The sequence below is a fragment of the Saccopteryx leptura genome, chromosome 3, assembly GCF_036850995.1.
Source record: "Saccopteryx leptura isolate mSacLep1 chromosome 3, mSacLep1_pri_phased_curated, whole genome shotgun sequence".
Classification (NCBI taxonomy): Eukaryota; Metazoa; Chordata; class Mammalia; order Chiroptera; family Emballonuridae; genus Saccopteryx; species Saccopteryx leptura.
The window spans coordinates 76,155,767-76,172,351 of NC_089505.1; the positions used below are offsets into that span (position 1 = coordinate 76,155,767).

The 16,585-nt window shown below is 42.5% G+C and overlaps 1 protein-coding gene across 1 annotated transcript in view; it reads right to left on the reverse strand.

Moving 5' to 3' along the window:
- The window catches only part of LOC136398228 (zinc finger protein 208-like), a 75,891-nt gene extending 60,694 nt beyond the window's left edge, over nucleotides 1-15,197 (reverse strand). Inside the window, 3 exon segments of the mRNA XM_066372593.1 lie at nucleotides 5,973-6,114; nucleotides 11,999-12,214; nucleotides 15,041-15,197. Of these exon segments, the coding sequence (XP_066228690.1) occupies nucleotides 5,973-6,114; nucleotides 11,999-12,013 (157 nt within the window). The 5' untranslated portion in view covers nucleotides 12,014-12,214; nucleotides 15,041-15,197.
- Between the last annotated feature and the right edge of the window lie 1,388 nt (nucleotides 15,198-16,585).

Here is a 16,585-nt window from a genome sequence, read left to right on the forward strand (position 1 = left end):
CAAATCAATTTAGGAAAAATCAGCATGAAAAACCAACACTGAACTGCAAGAACAGTTCTCAAAAACCAAGGAGCAAAGAGGAAGCCACAATAACCCTGGTAAGGAGTGCCTGAATCTCCTCTGCTTACAGGAACGGAATGGGGGGGGGGGGTGAGGCTGAGAGCCCAGAGAGGATTTCACAGAGGAAAAGGAGCAGAAACTATTGCTCACAGCCACTTACCTGGCGACCAGGGAGCAAGGTGGGTTGAAAAGACCAGCTTATCTCCCAAGTGGAAAGGACAGGGAGAGGGACAGACTGTGAGGGGCTAAGGTATGCAAGAAACGAAATAAAAACGCTGACTCATTCGTGCTGGAGGCGGCCATAGCTGGGGGAGGGACTGAACCTTTCACAAAACAGAGCTGAAGTGCTTCCGGATCAGAGATCTCCCGACATCTCTCCAGCTCCAATCAGCGCAACAAGACACAGCTGAAAACAAGAAGTGGGGAGGAGGGGCAGTAACTCAGGTCTCCATGGAGATCTGAGATACACCTCCCCCTACTGAAGCTGAGAAAACACCCTGCCCCTAGAGAGATTAGTTGGTGGAAGAGACCTTCAGAGTCTCAGGTTACACCCACAGCATTCCTGGTTACAGTTTCAAGGAAGCCCCCTGCTGAGATCAGTTAACAAGACTATTACCTGTTAAGAAAACAAACAAATCAAAACTTCAAAGCTGCCCAAATCCGAAAGTGGATTACAAATAATAGCTGATACCAACCCAAGAAGACCTAGAAATAACACAACTGAAAATTGGAGGCAGACAACACCAAGCCTAGACTCAACCAACTCTACAAATAAAACAAAAAAAAAAGAAGAGAAGACAAAGGAGTGCAATCCAAATGAAACCACAAGAGACACCTTCGAGAGATGAACTGAGTGATATGGAAATAATCAAACTTCCAGATGCGGAGTTCAAAATAATGATTGTAAGGATGCTTAGAGATCTTAGAACAACAATGGAGGGGCAGTTTGAAAACCTAAATAAAGAAATAGCAAGTATAAAAAAGAATCAGTTGGTGACGACAAATACAATATCAGAAATAAAGACCACAATGGAAGGAATTAAAAACAGGATAGATAGAGCAGAGAATCGAATCAGCGAGTTAGAGGACAACTGGAATGAAGGCATAAAAGCAGAGAAGAAAAGAGAAAAAAGACTCAAAAAGTCAGAGGAAACTCTTAGAGAGCTCTGTGACAACATGAAGAGAAATAACATCCGCATCATAGGGGTTCCTGAAGAAGAAGAAAAAGAACAAGGGATAGAGACTTTGTTCAATCATATCATAGCTGAAAACTTCCCTAAATTAATGCAAGAGAAACTCTCACAAATCCAAGAAGCACAGAGGACTCCATTAAAGAGAAACCCAAAGAAACCTACACCAAGACACATCATAATTAAAATACCAAAGCTAAGCGATAAAGACAAAATATTAAAAGCTGCAAGAGAAAAAAAGTTATCACCTACAAAGGAGTCCCCATAAGGATGACATCTGACTACTCAACAGAAACACTTGAGGCCAAAAGGGAATGGCAAGAAATATTCAAAGTAATGCAGAACAAGAACCTACAACCAAGACTACTTTATCCAGCAAGGCTATCGTTTAAATTCGAAGGAGAAATAAAAAGCTTCCCAGACAAAAAACAACTCAAGGAATTCATTACAACCAAACCAATGCTGCAGGAAATATTAAGGGGCCTGGTGTAAACAGATCAAAGTGGGAAAAGAATACAGAAAAAAAAAAAAAAAAAAAAAAAAAAGGAATACACCTTTAAAGAAGAAAATGGCAATAAACAACTACATATCAATAATAACCTTAAATGTAAATGGGTTAAATGATCCAATCAAAAGACATAGGGTAGTTGCGTGGATAAGAAAACAGGACCCATACATATGTTGTCTACAAGAGACACACCTTAGAACAAAAGACACACATAGATTGAAGGTAAAAGGATGGAAAAAAACGTTTCATGCAAACGGAAATGAAAAAAAAGCTGGGGTAGCAATACTTATATCAGACAAATTGGACTTTAAAACAAAGGATATAGTAAGAGATAAAGAAGGCCACTACATAATGATAAAGGGAGTAATCCAACAGGAAGATATAACTATTATAATTATCTATGCACCTAATATAGGAGCACCTAAATATATAAAGCAGACTTTGATGGATTTAAAGGGTGAGATCAACAGCAATACTATAATAGTAGGGGATTTCAATACCCCACTAACATCACTAGATAGATCCTCAAGAAAGAAAATTAACAAAGAAACAGCAGACTTATTGGAAACACTAGATCAACTCGATTTAATAGATATCTTCAGAACCTTTCACCCTAAAGCAGCAGAATATACATTCTTTTCAAGTGCTCATGGTACATTGTCTAGGATAGACCACATGTTAGGGCACAAAAGTGCTCTCAACAAATTTAAGAAGACTGAAATCGTATCAAGCACTTTCTCCGATCACAACGGCATAAAACTAGAAATGAATCACAACAGAAAAGCTCAAAAATTCTCAAACACATGGAAACTAAATAGCAGGTTGTTAAATAATGAATAGATTAAGAATGAGATCAAAGAAGAAATAAAAAAATTCCTAGAAACGAATGACAATGAGCATACAACAACTCAAAATTTATGGGACACAGCGAAAGCAGTGCTGAGAGGGAAGTTCATAGCACTACAGGCACACTTTCAGAAGCTAGAAAAAGCTCAAATAAACAACTTAACCCTGCATCTAAAAGAATTAGAAAAAGAACAGCAAGTAAAGCCCAAATGTAGTAGAAGGAAGGAAATAATAAAGATCAGAGCAGAAATAAATGACATAGAGGCTAAAGAAACAATACAGAGGATCAATGAAACTAGGAGCTGGTTCTTTGAAAAGGTAAACAAGATTGATGAACCTTTAAGTAGACTCACCAAGAAAAAGAGAGAGAGGACTCAAATAAATAAAATTAGAAATGAGAGAGGAGAAATAACAACTGACACAACAGAAATACAAAATATTGTAAGAAAATACTATGAAGAACTGTATGCCAAAAAACTAGACAACCTAGATGAAATGGAAAAATTCCTTGAAACATACAATCTTCCAAAAATCAATCTGGAAGAATCAGAAAACCTAAACAGACCGATTACACCAAATGAGATCGAAACAGTTATCAAAAAACTCCCAACAAAGAAGAGTCCGGGGCCTGATGGCTTCACAACGGAATTCTACCAAATATTCAAAGAAGAACTAACTCCTATCCTTCTCAAACTATTTCAAAAAATTCAAGAGGAAGGAAGACTCCCAAGCTCCTTTTATGAGACGAGCATAATTCTGATTCCAAAACCAGGCAAAGACAACACAAAGAAAGAAAATTATAGGCCAACATCTCTGATGAATATAGATGCTAAAATTCTCAACAAAATATTAGCAAACCAGATCCAACAATATATGGAAAAAATCATACACCATGATCAAGTGGGATTTATTCTGGGGAGGCAAGGCTGGTACAATATTCGTTAATCAATCAATGTGATTCATCACATAAACAAAAAGAAGGAGAAAAACCATATGATAATTTCAATAGATGCAAAAAAAGCATTTGATAAAATCCAGCACCCATTCATGATCAAAACTCTCAGCAAAGTGGGAATACAGGGAACATACCTCAACATGATAAAAGCCATCTATGAGAAACCCACAGCCAACATCATACTCAATGGGCAAGAATTAAAAGCAATCCCCTTAAGATCAGGAACAAGGCAGGGGTGCCCCCTTTCACCACTCTTATTTAACATAGTCCTGGAAGTCCTAGCCACAGCAATGAGACAAGAAGAAGAAATACAAGGCATTCAAGTTGGAAAAGAAGAAGTAAAACTATCATTATTTGCAGATGATATGATATTGTATATAGAAAACCCTAAAGTCTCAGTCAAAAACTACTGGACCTGATAAATAAATTCAGCAAAGTGGCAGGATATAAAATCAATACTCAGAAATCAGAAGCATTTTTATACACCAACAATGAACAGTCAGAAAGAGAAATTAAGGAAACAATCCCCTTCACAATTACAACCAAAAAAATAAAGTACCTAGGAGTAAACTTAACCAAGGAGACTAAAAACTTGTACTCGGAAAATTACAAAACATTGATAAAAGAAATCAAGGAAGATACAAACAAGTGGAAGCATATACCGTGCTCATGGTTAGGAAGAATACACATCATTAAAATGTCTATATTACCCAAAGCAATCTATAAATTCAATGCAATACCAATTAAAATACCAATAACATACTTCAAAGATATAGAACACATATTCCAGAAATTTATATGGAACCAAAAGAGAACACGAATAGCCTCAGCAATCTTAAAAAAGAAGAATAAAGTGGGAGGTATCACACTTCCTGATATCAAGTTATACTACAAGGCCGTTGTACTCAAAACAGCCTGGTACTGGCATAAGAACAGGCATATAGATCAATGGAACAGAACAGAGAACCCAGAAATAAACCCACAATTCTATGGAAAACTGATATTTGACAAAGGAGGTAAGGAAATACAATGGAGTAAAGACAGCCTCTTTAACAAATGGTGTTGGGAAAATTGGACAGCTACCTGCAAAAAAATGAAACTAGATCACCAGCTTACACCACTCACAAAAATAAACTCAAAATGGATAAAAGACTTGAATGTAGGCCATGAAACCATAAGCATCTTAGAAGAAAACATAGGCAGTAAACTCTCGGACATTTCTCGGAGCAATATATTTGCTGATTTATCTCCACGGGGAAGTGAAATAAAAGACGGGATAAACAAATGGGACTATATCAAACTAAAAAGCTTTTGCACAGCTAAAGACAACAAGAACAGAATAAAAAGACAAACTACACAATGGGAGAACATATTTGACAATATGTCTGATAAGGAGTTAATAACCAAAATTTATAAAGAACTTGTAAAACTCAACACCAGGAAGACAAACAACCCAATCCAAAAATGGGCAAAAGAGATGAATAGACACTTCTCCAAAGAGGACATACAAATGGCCAATAGGCATATGAAAAAATGCTCAACATCACTAATCATTAGAGAAATGCAAATTAAAACCACAATGAGATATCACCTCACACCAGTCAGAATGGCGCTTATCAACAAAACAACAAATAAGTGCTGGTGAGGATGTGGAGAAAAGGGAACCCTCCTGCACTGCTGGTGGGAATGCAGACTGGTGCAGCCACTGTGGAAAACAGTATGGAGATTCCTCAAAAAACTGAAAATCGAACTGCCTTTTGACCCAGCTATCCCACTTTTAGGAATATACCCCAAGGACACCATAGAACGGCTCGAAAAGGAGAAATGCACCTGCATGTTTGTGGCAGCATTGTTCACAATAGCGAAGATCTGTAAACAGCCCAAGTGTCCGTCAGAGGACGAGTGGATTAAAAAGCTTTGGTACATATATAATATGGAATACTACTCAGCCATAAGAAATGATGACATCGGATCATTTACAATAACATGGATGGACCTTGACAACATTATACGGAGTGAAATAAGTAAATCAGAAAAAAAACTAAGATGAATCCATACATAGAAGGGACATAAAAATGAGACTCAGAGACATGAACAGGAGTGTGATGGCAACAGGGGCGGGGGGCTGGGGGAGGGGGGCTGGGGTGAAGAAGGAGAGAGGGGTTGGGGGAGGGGAGGGGCACAAAGAAAACCAGATAGAAGGTGACAGAAGACAATTTAACTTTGCGGGAGGGGTATACAGCACAATCAAATGTCAAAATAATCTAGAGATATTTTCTCTCAACATATGTACCCTGATTTATCAATGTCACTGCATTAAATTTAATAAAATAAATAAATAAATAAATAAATAAATAAATAAATAAATAAAAAGAAACAAAATGCTGCAGGTAGAGAATAAACTCATCCTCACCCAGGGAGACCAGGTTCCTGTAGTTCTCCAACATCACATCCATGTACAGTTTCTGCTGAGCTGGGTCCAGGCATTCCCACTCCTCCTGAGAGAAATCCACAGCCACATCCCTGAAGGTCACATCCTTGAAGGTCAATGGTTTCTGGAAGAAAAGACACATAATGAAGGTCCGCACTCTCAGTTCATAATGTCATCGAACATGAAAACAGGGTTAGAGGATGATTTTGTCCTATGAGAAAATAGTCCAGGACATTAAAAAAAAAAAAAGATCATTTTTGCCCAGCAATATTTTTGAGTGTGAGAAACAGGGTTACATTAACTAGCTGGAGAGAGATGAGAAGCATCAACTTAAGTTGTGGGACTTTTTGTTGTCCATTTACTGCTTTCTGACATGTCCTTGACCATGTGGCTCTTGCTGAGCCAGTGACCCATTGCTCAAGCCAGCAACCTTTGGCCTCATGCCAGCAACCATGGGGTACTGTCTATAACTCCATGCTCAAGCGAAGGACCCCAGGTTGAAGTCAGTGACCTCGGGGCTTTAAATCTGGGTTTTCAGTTTCCCAGGTCAGTGCCTTACTTATCTACTGTGCCACTACCTGGTCAGGCAGCAATATTCTTTGCAAAAAACTTTGTGTCATCTTATGTTTTTTTATTCTTTCACACAGTAATGTTCTCTAACATATAAAGCTAAATAAGAAGGATTACACATGTCCACAAATGCACTACAGAGACTTGACTTTTCAAGAAGATGAAGTTTAAAATTAATTCATCACTTTGACCTGGTAGCTCAGCCAGTTAGAGAATTCTCCTGATATACCAATGTGGCAGGTTCGATTCCTGGTCAAGGCACACACACAAAAATCAACCAATTAATAAATAACTGAAACAGCAAGTTCATGGCTTTTTTTTCTCTCTAAAATTAATCAATAGAATTAAGGCATCAACACAGGCGTGTGAATTTGTCAGTGCTGTATTTGTATCGCTCACGATCACTTGTGTATATTTGTCGGGTGAAAAAGTCACAGCAAGTTAGAAGTGTACTTGTTCAATTTTATGTCAACAACAGTGAACTGCTATTTTCTGCAAGTGCTGAATCTCACTCAGGAGTTCTGGGATGGAGCCTGTGCTCCCACACAGCTAACAAGCTCTCTTTCTACCAATGATGACTATGTCTGTAGTTTACATACTCCTGAATAACACAGACAAAGAAAACACAAGCGAAAACGCATACCTGACTTTGAGCTAAAATTTTAACGGAATTTCTTGTTCTCAAAGAACAGGATGCATAGCAACCACTAATCTTAGAATAAGATAATTCTTCCCTTGCTGTGAAACTGCTTTGTGAAACATAGAGTGAAGGGTAGACTTTGAGTTTTACATCAAACGTAATCTATAATTTTTTTTAAAAATGTACAAATACTGGACAATAGTCATAAGAAACTTCATAAACATCTATAGAAGTTTCCATAACTAATAATAACAAAAACATCTTAAGAAAGAAGAAAAAATAGCTTAAATAATGTTAACATTTTATGTACACAGGCATACATAGGGGAACTAGGAACATTTATAAGTGATAGAGAATAAAATGAAATCCAGATACTGTAATTATGTAGTTTTATGAATCAGTTGTGAATAATACTCATTTTTTGTTGTTTTTTTGTAACAGAAAGAGACAAAGGGATGGATAGACGGAAAAGAGAGAGATAAGAAGCATCAATTCTTTGTTGCAGCACCTTCATTGTTCATATTGATTGCTTTTTTATATGTGTCTTGACTGGGGGGCTAAAGCAGAGCAAATGATCCCCTTGCTCAAGTTACCGACCTTGGGCTCAAGCCAGCGACTCTGGGCTTCAAGCCAGAGAAGTTTGGGTTCAAGCCAGAAACCATGTGGTCATGTCTATGATCCCACGCTCAAGACACCAACCCTACAGTTCAAGCCGGTGAGCCCGCCCTCAAGCTGGTGACCTTGGGGTTTCAAACCTGGGTCCTCTGTGTCACAGTCCAATGCTCTATCCACTGCAGCACCACCTGGTCAGGAGATACTTGTGTTTTATAAACACAGTAGCAAGAAGAACATTCATAATAATAGAAAAAACATTTAGAGCAATTATTTTTTTCTCTAATTTCCTTGAAAAATTTTATACACGTTCTTGGAGAGCTATCTGCTGTGACATTGTAGGCAATAACAAGTATAAGGAAATTATCTGAAAATGATCACAAAAAATAGTAATTTTTGCAAATGTCCATCCACATGTATCTGCCACGTTCTGTTCTTTAACATTCCCTTTAAATAGGAAGACATTCTCAGCAATCTAGTGAACAAGTCTCTTCTAGCTGTTCTTTTCTATTGGAACTTCCTCAGTATTCTGACCAGTAGACGGTGCATTTCCTTAATCCTGCCCCACAGAGGTGACGCTGCAGCCTCATGAACCTAAAGCCTAGTTTCCCTTCATATTGATGCTCAAGCCTCTGACCCATCCTCATAAGCAGTGGTCCCCAACCCCCGGGCCGTGGACCATTTGGTACCGGTCTGTAGAGAAAGAATAATTAACTTACATTATTTCGTTTTATTTATATTTAAGTCTGAACGATGTTTTATTTTTAAAAAATGACCAGTTTCCCTCTGTTACATCTGTCTAAGACTCACTCTTGATGCTTGTCTCGGTCACATGATACATTTATCTGTTCCACCCTAAAGGCCGGTCCGTGAAAATATTTTCTGACATTAAACCAGTCCGTGGCCCAAAGAAGGCTGGGGACCACTGCTCATAAGGATATTGGACACAACTGCCCTCCCAGGTTGATGTCACAAACGGGATATTTCTAGTATTTGAAAGTGATTAGAGAGTAATGGCGGCATGAGAGATACCCCTGATCTCTCCTTTTGAAATTTCAACAAATTGAACAGTTATAACACAGTGAAGTAACCCCAGCTGGGCTCACAGTGAACATGAAAGAGCCCCACACCGAAAGGACTTAAGGTATGGTGGGTTGAAAAAGAGAGTGGAGATAAAACACAGTCACAGTCAGCTCTGAAGAGAGAAGCCGGCCTGCTCAAGGTTTTTCTTTTTCTCTGTTGCTCTGTGTGAAGGCAGAAGGGTCAGCTGCCTGGGTTTTATTTCCCATGAAATGGAATGTGATGCCCAGTGTGCCTGAATCTCCTTCAGATGGGAGAAACGGAGAGGCAGAGAGGTAGAGGAGGAGGTGCTGAACTAAGGGGTGGGGACTGAGCGCAGGGTCCTGGCCAAGGTTCCCGTATTCTGCCTGTAGCTCACTCTCTGTACTGAGACAAAGAATTTGTGACCATCCAGCCTCCCAGATACCAAGTCCCTCACCTCACGGGTAGGAAGAGTGGCAGTGGCAGACTCCACAGCTAGCTCTTCAGAGCCACTCTCTCCCCTGAGAAACAGAACTACTCTAGATTGGGTCCCCTGGTTTCTTGAGAGGTAGGGAGGAGCGCCCAGAGACCTCAAATCACCATTGCTAGACACTTCAAGCCACAAAATTGTAAAGCCATAGAGCTGAAGACGTAAAACCCTCATTAAAAGCCACACCCACCAATGACTGCAGCCCTGACTACATCATTAACAGAAAGGTCACAGTGGAGTTCTGCCCAAGAATCTCAGAGCCAACACTTGCAGAATACTGATGCAAAAATCTTAAACAAAATACTAGCAACTAGAATACAACAACACACTAAAAAATAATACATCATGATCACGTGGGATTTATTCCAGGAATACAAAAGTAGTTTGATATACATAAGTCATTTAATACTCAATAAAATTATAATAGAAGAAAAGTACCTCAACATAATAAAGGCCATATATGACAAACTATCAGCTACTATACTAAATGGAGAAAAACTGAAAGATTTTCCTCTAAAATCGGGAAAAACACAAGGCTATCCAGTCTCTCCACTTTGATTCAACATAATGCTGGAAGTTTTAGCCAGAGCAATCAGGCAAAAGAATGAAATAAAAGGCATTTATATTGGGAAAGAAGAAATAACGGCATCACTTTTTGCAGATGATATGATCCCTTATATAGAAAACCTAAGGCCCTGGCCAGTTTGCTTAGTAGTAGAGTGTCTGCCCACTGTGTGGATGTCTAGAGTTGAACTCCCTGTCAGGGCACAGAGGAGATGCCCCCATCTGCTTCTCCACCCTTTCCCCTTTCACTCGCCCTGCTCTTCCCCTGCTGCAGCCCTGGCTCAGTTGGAGTAAGTTGGTACTGAGTGTATTGCCATGCCAGCACATGCTGGGGAGGACCCCTGACCCAATTTAGCTTACAGCTACAGCTAAAGTAGAAAATTCTCACGAGCCTCAGCAAATCTAATCTTGCTAGCAAAGCAGGATGCATTCTTTGTGTGTCATCCCTGCAGATATTGCAGGAAGGCGGTATATTATCTTAGAACAGTGTATGCTTGTATGCTTTTGCAAAGATATTGTACAAATGTGTTGAAAAAATTGTAACCTTGTAGGTTTCACCTATAAATATCCCTCTCCCCCGGAGTTCATCGCTGTCCATTGTGAGAGGTGCAGCGGGCAGACCATTGGCCAGTGTATAAAACGCAAATTCATTGCATCAGTTTGGGGGCTCCAGTTTCAGTTTGTTGTGGTGCACCACAACACTGAGCACTGAGGATGGCTCCATGGCCTACACCTCAGGCACCAGTAAGGGCTTGGTCGCTGACAATAGAGAAATGCCTCAGATGGGCATAGCATCATCCCCTAGTGGGCTTGCTGGGTGGGTCCTGGCTGGGGGCATGCAGGAATATATCTCTGTCTCCCCTCCTTCCACTGAAGAAAAAAGAAAGAAGGGAAACCCCAAAGATTCCACAAAAAAACTATTAGAAACAGTGAACCAATACAGTAAAGACACAGAATGCAAAATCAACATACAAAAGTCTGTTGCTTTCGCCCTGGCCGGATGGCTCAGTGGTAGGGTGTCGGCCTGGAGTGCAGGAGTCCCGGGTTCGATTCTCGGCCAGGACACACAGGAGAGGCACCCATCTGCTTCTCCACCCCTCCCTCTCTCCTTCCTCTCTCTCTCTCTCTCTTCCCTCCCGCAGCCAAGGCTCCATTGGAGCAAAGTTGGCAGGGGCGCTGAGGATGGCTCTGTGGCCTCTGCCTCAGGTGCTAGAATGGCTCTGGTTGTAACAGAGCAACGCCCCAGATGGGCAGAGCATCGCCCCCTGGTGGGCGTGCCGGGTGGATCCCGGTCAGGCGCATGCGGGAGTCTGTCTGACTGCCTCCCCGTTTCCAACTTCAGAAAAATACACACACAAAAAAAGTCTGTTGCTTTTATATATTCCAACAATGAGACTCTAGAAAATGAATTTAAAAAATATAACTCTTAGGTTTCATTTCTTTAACCCTGCCAGCATGAGTTTTGTTTCAGGACTTGCAGCAGGTGACCAACCACAAAGGAATGTCCAATGAAGTCATGGACGGTTAAAACTGCTGACGACTGAAAATGCACTAACATCCATAATTGGTGAAAAGTACCCCTGCGCCCAGCGATAGCGGCAGCCAATCAGCAAATGCCCCACTACCTTTCCTACATCCCTATCCTTACCCTTAAAAAGTGGCCCTAAAGACTGTAGCCACTGCTGCTCTCCCTTACGAGACAGCCCGGCAGGTTTCTTTTCATTAAAGCCTGTTACACTGGTCTTTCGGACTCCGATTGATTCTATCAATAACTCTCTTTACAGTTGCAACAGCAACAAAAATACCTTGGAATAAACTTAATAAATGATGTAAAGCATCTATATATATTGAAAAATACATTATTAAAAGAAATTGAAAAGGACACAATGAAATGGAAAAATATTCCATGTCATGGATTGGAAGAATCAACATAGTTAAAATGGCCATATTACCAAAAGCAATATACAAATTTAATGCAATCCCCATCAAAATCTCCTGCCTCTCTCTAAAATCAATAAAATGAACATCTGAAAAAATTCACTGAAGTTATGAGGAAAGGCAAACAGCCTCTGCCCAGGACACATCGCTTACCTGAGAAGCAGCCATTCTGTCCTGGTCCTGCTCCTGCTTGTTTTCTCAGGTGACAATATGTTGAGGAGTCAAAGTTTGCATTTTGAGAATGTGCCGCCACAGGTGTCCACACAGCCCCTTCACCCACTTCCGCCTCACTCACAGACAGAAGGACCTGGAAATGCTGAAAAGGCCACAGTCTTCTGTCCTTCCTCACTGGAGCCAGCCAAAGTGCTCCTACAAGGAGACCACACTGTATTATTTTCCTGTCTTCACCTGTCTGTCCTCCCTCAGACGTCCACACATTCCCACAGTAATGAGAACAGGCGCTGCTCTCCTGAACGCCCAAACCCAACACAACACCCTGTCACCTCCCCTGACCCTGTCACATCCCTGCTCCCCACTCTCACTAATGCATCCTGGGCGCTCTCCTCTCTGGAGCATGTCTGTGCACCCCCCCCCAATCATCTTTCCCTGTCTCTCTTCTAAGATTCCAGGGTTCCTCTTTTGCCTCTGAAACCTGTTCCCTGAGCACACTTCTTCTACTTCTGTGACTTTATTTTTTTCTTTGCGACAGAGAGAGGGATAGATAGGGACAGACAAGCAGGAATGGAGAGAAATGAGAAGCATCAATTCTTCATTGTGGCTCCTTAGTTGTTCATTGTTTTCTCATATGTGCCTTGATGAGGGGGGGGGTATAACAACAGACCAAGTGACCCCTTGCTCAAGCCAGCAACCATGGGGGCATGTCTATGATCCCACGCTTAAGCCTGTGACCCTACACTCAAGCTGGCAACATCAGGGTATAAATCTGGGTTCTCTGTGTCTCATTTTGATGCTTTATCCACTGCACCACCACCTGGTCAGGCTACTTCTCTGACTTCTAAATAAAATTTGTTATAAAAAAGAAAAATTGAAAGCACATGCATGCAGATCCTTCCTATTAATCCTTGGGCTCACCTTGGAATCTCCTGGAGCAGTTCATTAAAAGAATGCTGCCTGACCTGTGGTGGTGCAATGAATATAGTGTCAACCTGGAACACGGAGGTCACAGGTTCAAAACCCTAGGCTTGCCTGGGCAAGGCAAATATGGAAGCTAATGCTTCTGGCTCCTCCCTCCCTTTTCTCTCTCTCACTACTCTCTAACTTGAATAAGTAAAGAACTAAACAAAACAATAATGCTGCTCCACCCAGAGAAACTCTCTGACTTCGAGGGGGATAGTGCAGGTGATGTCCTTTCTTAAAAATCAGGCCATCTAATAGATTTTCCCAGAGGGAAATGGTTTAGCTTTAATAAGCATGCAGATCACTTGGGAATGAGGGTTTGACTTTGTTGTGGTTCTGCATCTGCAGGTCTGCAGTGGGGCCCAGGATGCAGCATCTTTATCTAGGTCCCTGCAGTGCCTGCACTGCTCCCTCAGAGCTGTATTCAGCAGCACTGGCTGACGGGGATCAGACACAGCACACCTCACACTTCTGGATGCTGGGAGGGCTATTTCAACCTTTCAGTCACTAATTCAACAAATTACATGTAAAAAAGAAAAAGATGCTGAACATTAGATGAACTCAAGACACAAGGGTCTGACAGCTAAGATCAGACATCCTTACCAAGTGCACAATGAAATAGCCTAATACACTTTACTAAATACCAATGGCTGTTTCACCATATGATAGACACTAGAAAGGATGAAGGGCTCAGAATTTAAGCGACAAAATATATTAAAAAAAATTATATGGAATCTTTTTTAATGTATCGATTTTTAGGATCAAAGGTATAAAACGTTGAGACTGCCTCATAATTGGCAAAGAATAAGCTCTGCTTATGGCCGTGGCCAGTTTGCTCAGTGGTAGAGCGTCAGCCCGGAGTGTGGAAATCCTGGGTTTGATTCCTGGTAAGGGCACACAGGCTAAGCGACCTACTGTTTCTCTACCCCTCCCCCTAACCCTTCTCTCTCTGTTTCTCTTCTCCTCCAGCAGTCGTGGCTTTATTGGAACAAGGCACTGAGGATGGCTCCAATGGCCTCACCTCGGGTGCTAAAATAGCTCAACTGCAGAGCAACAACCCAAGATGGGCAGAGAATCGCACCTTAGTGGGCTTGCTGGAAGATCACGGTGGGGGTGCATGCAGTAGTGTTTCTCTGCCTCCCTGCTTCTCACTTAAGGGAGGAGAAAAAGAAGAATGATAAGCTCTAGTTATGAGATATTACCAATGTTTATTTTAAAAGTTAATAACTACTGCAAGAAAGCAAATATTCAACAGACTAAGATTTAGCTCAATAAGTGTTTTGTTTTGTTTTAATAAATTACATGTGAGTTGTGAAATAAAAATGGTAAATCCATTGGACCAAAAAATAAGAATTCTTTTTTCTTCATCCCCACTTCTGCTCACCAAACCCCCTCCCTGCGCCCTTCTCTCCGGGCCCCTCCCTCTCCTCGGGGTTTCTCCTCTTTCTTCCCCTCGCGCTCCTCTCCCCGGTTACTGTCACTCTACCCGTCGCGGTCCCGTCCCCCGCACCCCCACGTGGCCGTCTCTTCATGGCCCCTCACTGCCCTCTCCTCCCCTCCCGTGTCTCTCTCCGTCCCGACCCCTCCCAGCCCCGCTCTGCGCGTCCCCGGGGCCCCTTCGCTGTCGCCGCTCCCACACAGCCCTCTCCGCGCGGGGCTCTTCTAGGGACCCCGCCCCACGGAGAGTGTGCTCTTCCTGGACCCGGGCCTCTTATTAAATGGGGTGGGTTCTCAGGAGGGGGTCCGCAGGTCCCCAGGCCCGGGGGGGGGGGGCAATCCGGGCTCTACGGGGCGGGCCAGGCCGGGCGGGGGAGGGGCGCACACTGTCTGTCTCTAGCGCCCGCGTCCGTCTCCGAGACTTGAAACAGCGCGAGGGGAGGGGGGGGCTGCCCCCTCGGGACCGAGGCAGGAAGCCCCGCGGCAGGGGGGGTTCCCACGCCCCACGGCGGGGAGACACGGGCGGGGCGCTCTCAGAGTTTCCCCGGAAACCGACGCGGAGTCCCCGCCGGGCAGCTAAGCGAGCAGGCTCGGGACCTCTCACCGGGACTCCGCACTCACCGCTGGGGGCTCGGGAGTGGGGCTCTCAGCGTCCGCAGCGACCCTCTGGCTCCCCGCGTGCAGGAATGGGTGCGGGGAGGGTCAGGTTCAAACCGGGAAGACCGCTTCCAGGCCTTTCCAACCTTTGCAACTGCAGCAGCTTCCGGGTGTGTAAGAAACTGCGCGTGCACCTCGCCTCAAAAGCCCAGCTGGTTACCGCTCCACTGAGCGCTTCCCTCCGTGGGTGGGATGATAACACTGACCAATTAGAGGGGAGATAGTGGAAAAAAAATGGGAGGGGCCAAAACAGCCCTGGTCCTGGGCTCTCTGCCTTTCTCTGGGGCAGAGGCGGATTTAACGGAGGGTGCACCTGGCGAGCACCGGGGCCTTGACTTCTGAAGGGTCCTGCAAAACCCTAACTTAATACTTTTTACTAGTGACACCACGTTTGGTTTTATATGTGCAATTTTAATGATGTATAAGTTTACAATCGGTGGTAGAACCTGATAGTATGTTTATATTCGCTTATTTTCATTACTTCATGACTATTCTTCATACTATACAACGCTGCATAGGCCCTGCGTGGCTGTGCCTGGGGCATCAACCTACCTTAATCCACCTCTCCCCACGGGTTACAGTTTTTTGTAGGTCTTGGAATTTGACTAAGGTAGTAAAATTTGTAAGATTTTTTCTCTCTAAGTTAATATTATGATGAGTCCCTGGCCAGATTGCTTAGTTTGTTAGTGTCTTCCTGATCCACTAAGGTTTGTGGGTAAAGGGATGGAGCACATACAAGAAGCAAGCAATGAATGCCTAAATGCATGAAACAAAAAATTCATGTTTCTCTTTCTTTCTGATATCCCCACCTAAATATCAATTGATAAAAACAATTTCAAGAATATTATGACACCTCAAGGATAAATGTTGGATTACAACTTAGACATGACACACAGTCATTATAAGATTTTCTTTTTTTATTTTTATTTTTATTTTTTTTAGCAAGAAAGAGAGAGACATACAAACAGGACGGGAAAGAGATGAGAAGCAGCAACTGGTAGTTGCGGCACTTTATTCATTGATTGCTTTCTTATATGTGCCTTGATGGGGGTGGGGGGAGAAAAAGGGGGAGCGGGGGAGGCTCTAGATGAGCCAGTGACCCCTTGCACAAGTCAGGGACCTTGGGCTCAAGCCAGTGACCATGGGGTCATGTCTATGAAACCACATTCAAGCCAGCAATCCTGCACTCAAGCTGTGGAGAACTTCCAGGTTTTGAACCTGGGTCCTCAGTATCCTAGATCTATGCTCTACCCACTGGGCCACAGCTTGGTCAGGCTGTACATTTTTTCTTAGATGGCTTTGGATGAATTGCTCACTGGGTTAGAGAAGCCTCCCAATATGCCAAGGTTATGAAATTGATCCCTGGTCAGAGCACATGCAAGAATCAACCAATGAATGCATAAATAAGTGGCACAAGAAGTAGATGTTTCTCTCCCCCCCATTTCTAAACTCAATAAAAACATTTATAAGTTGAAATCTCATTTAAAAAAATCTTTTCTTTAAATATAT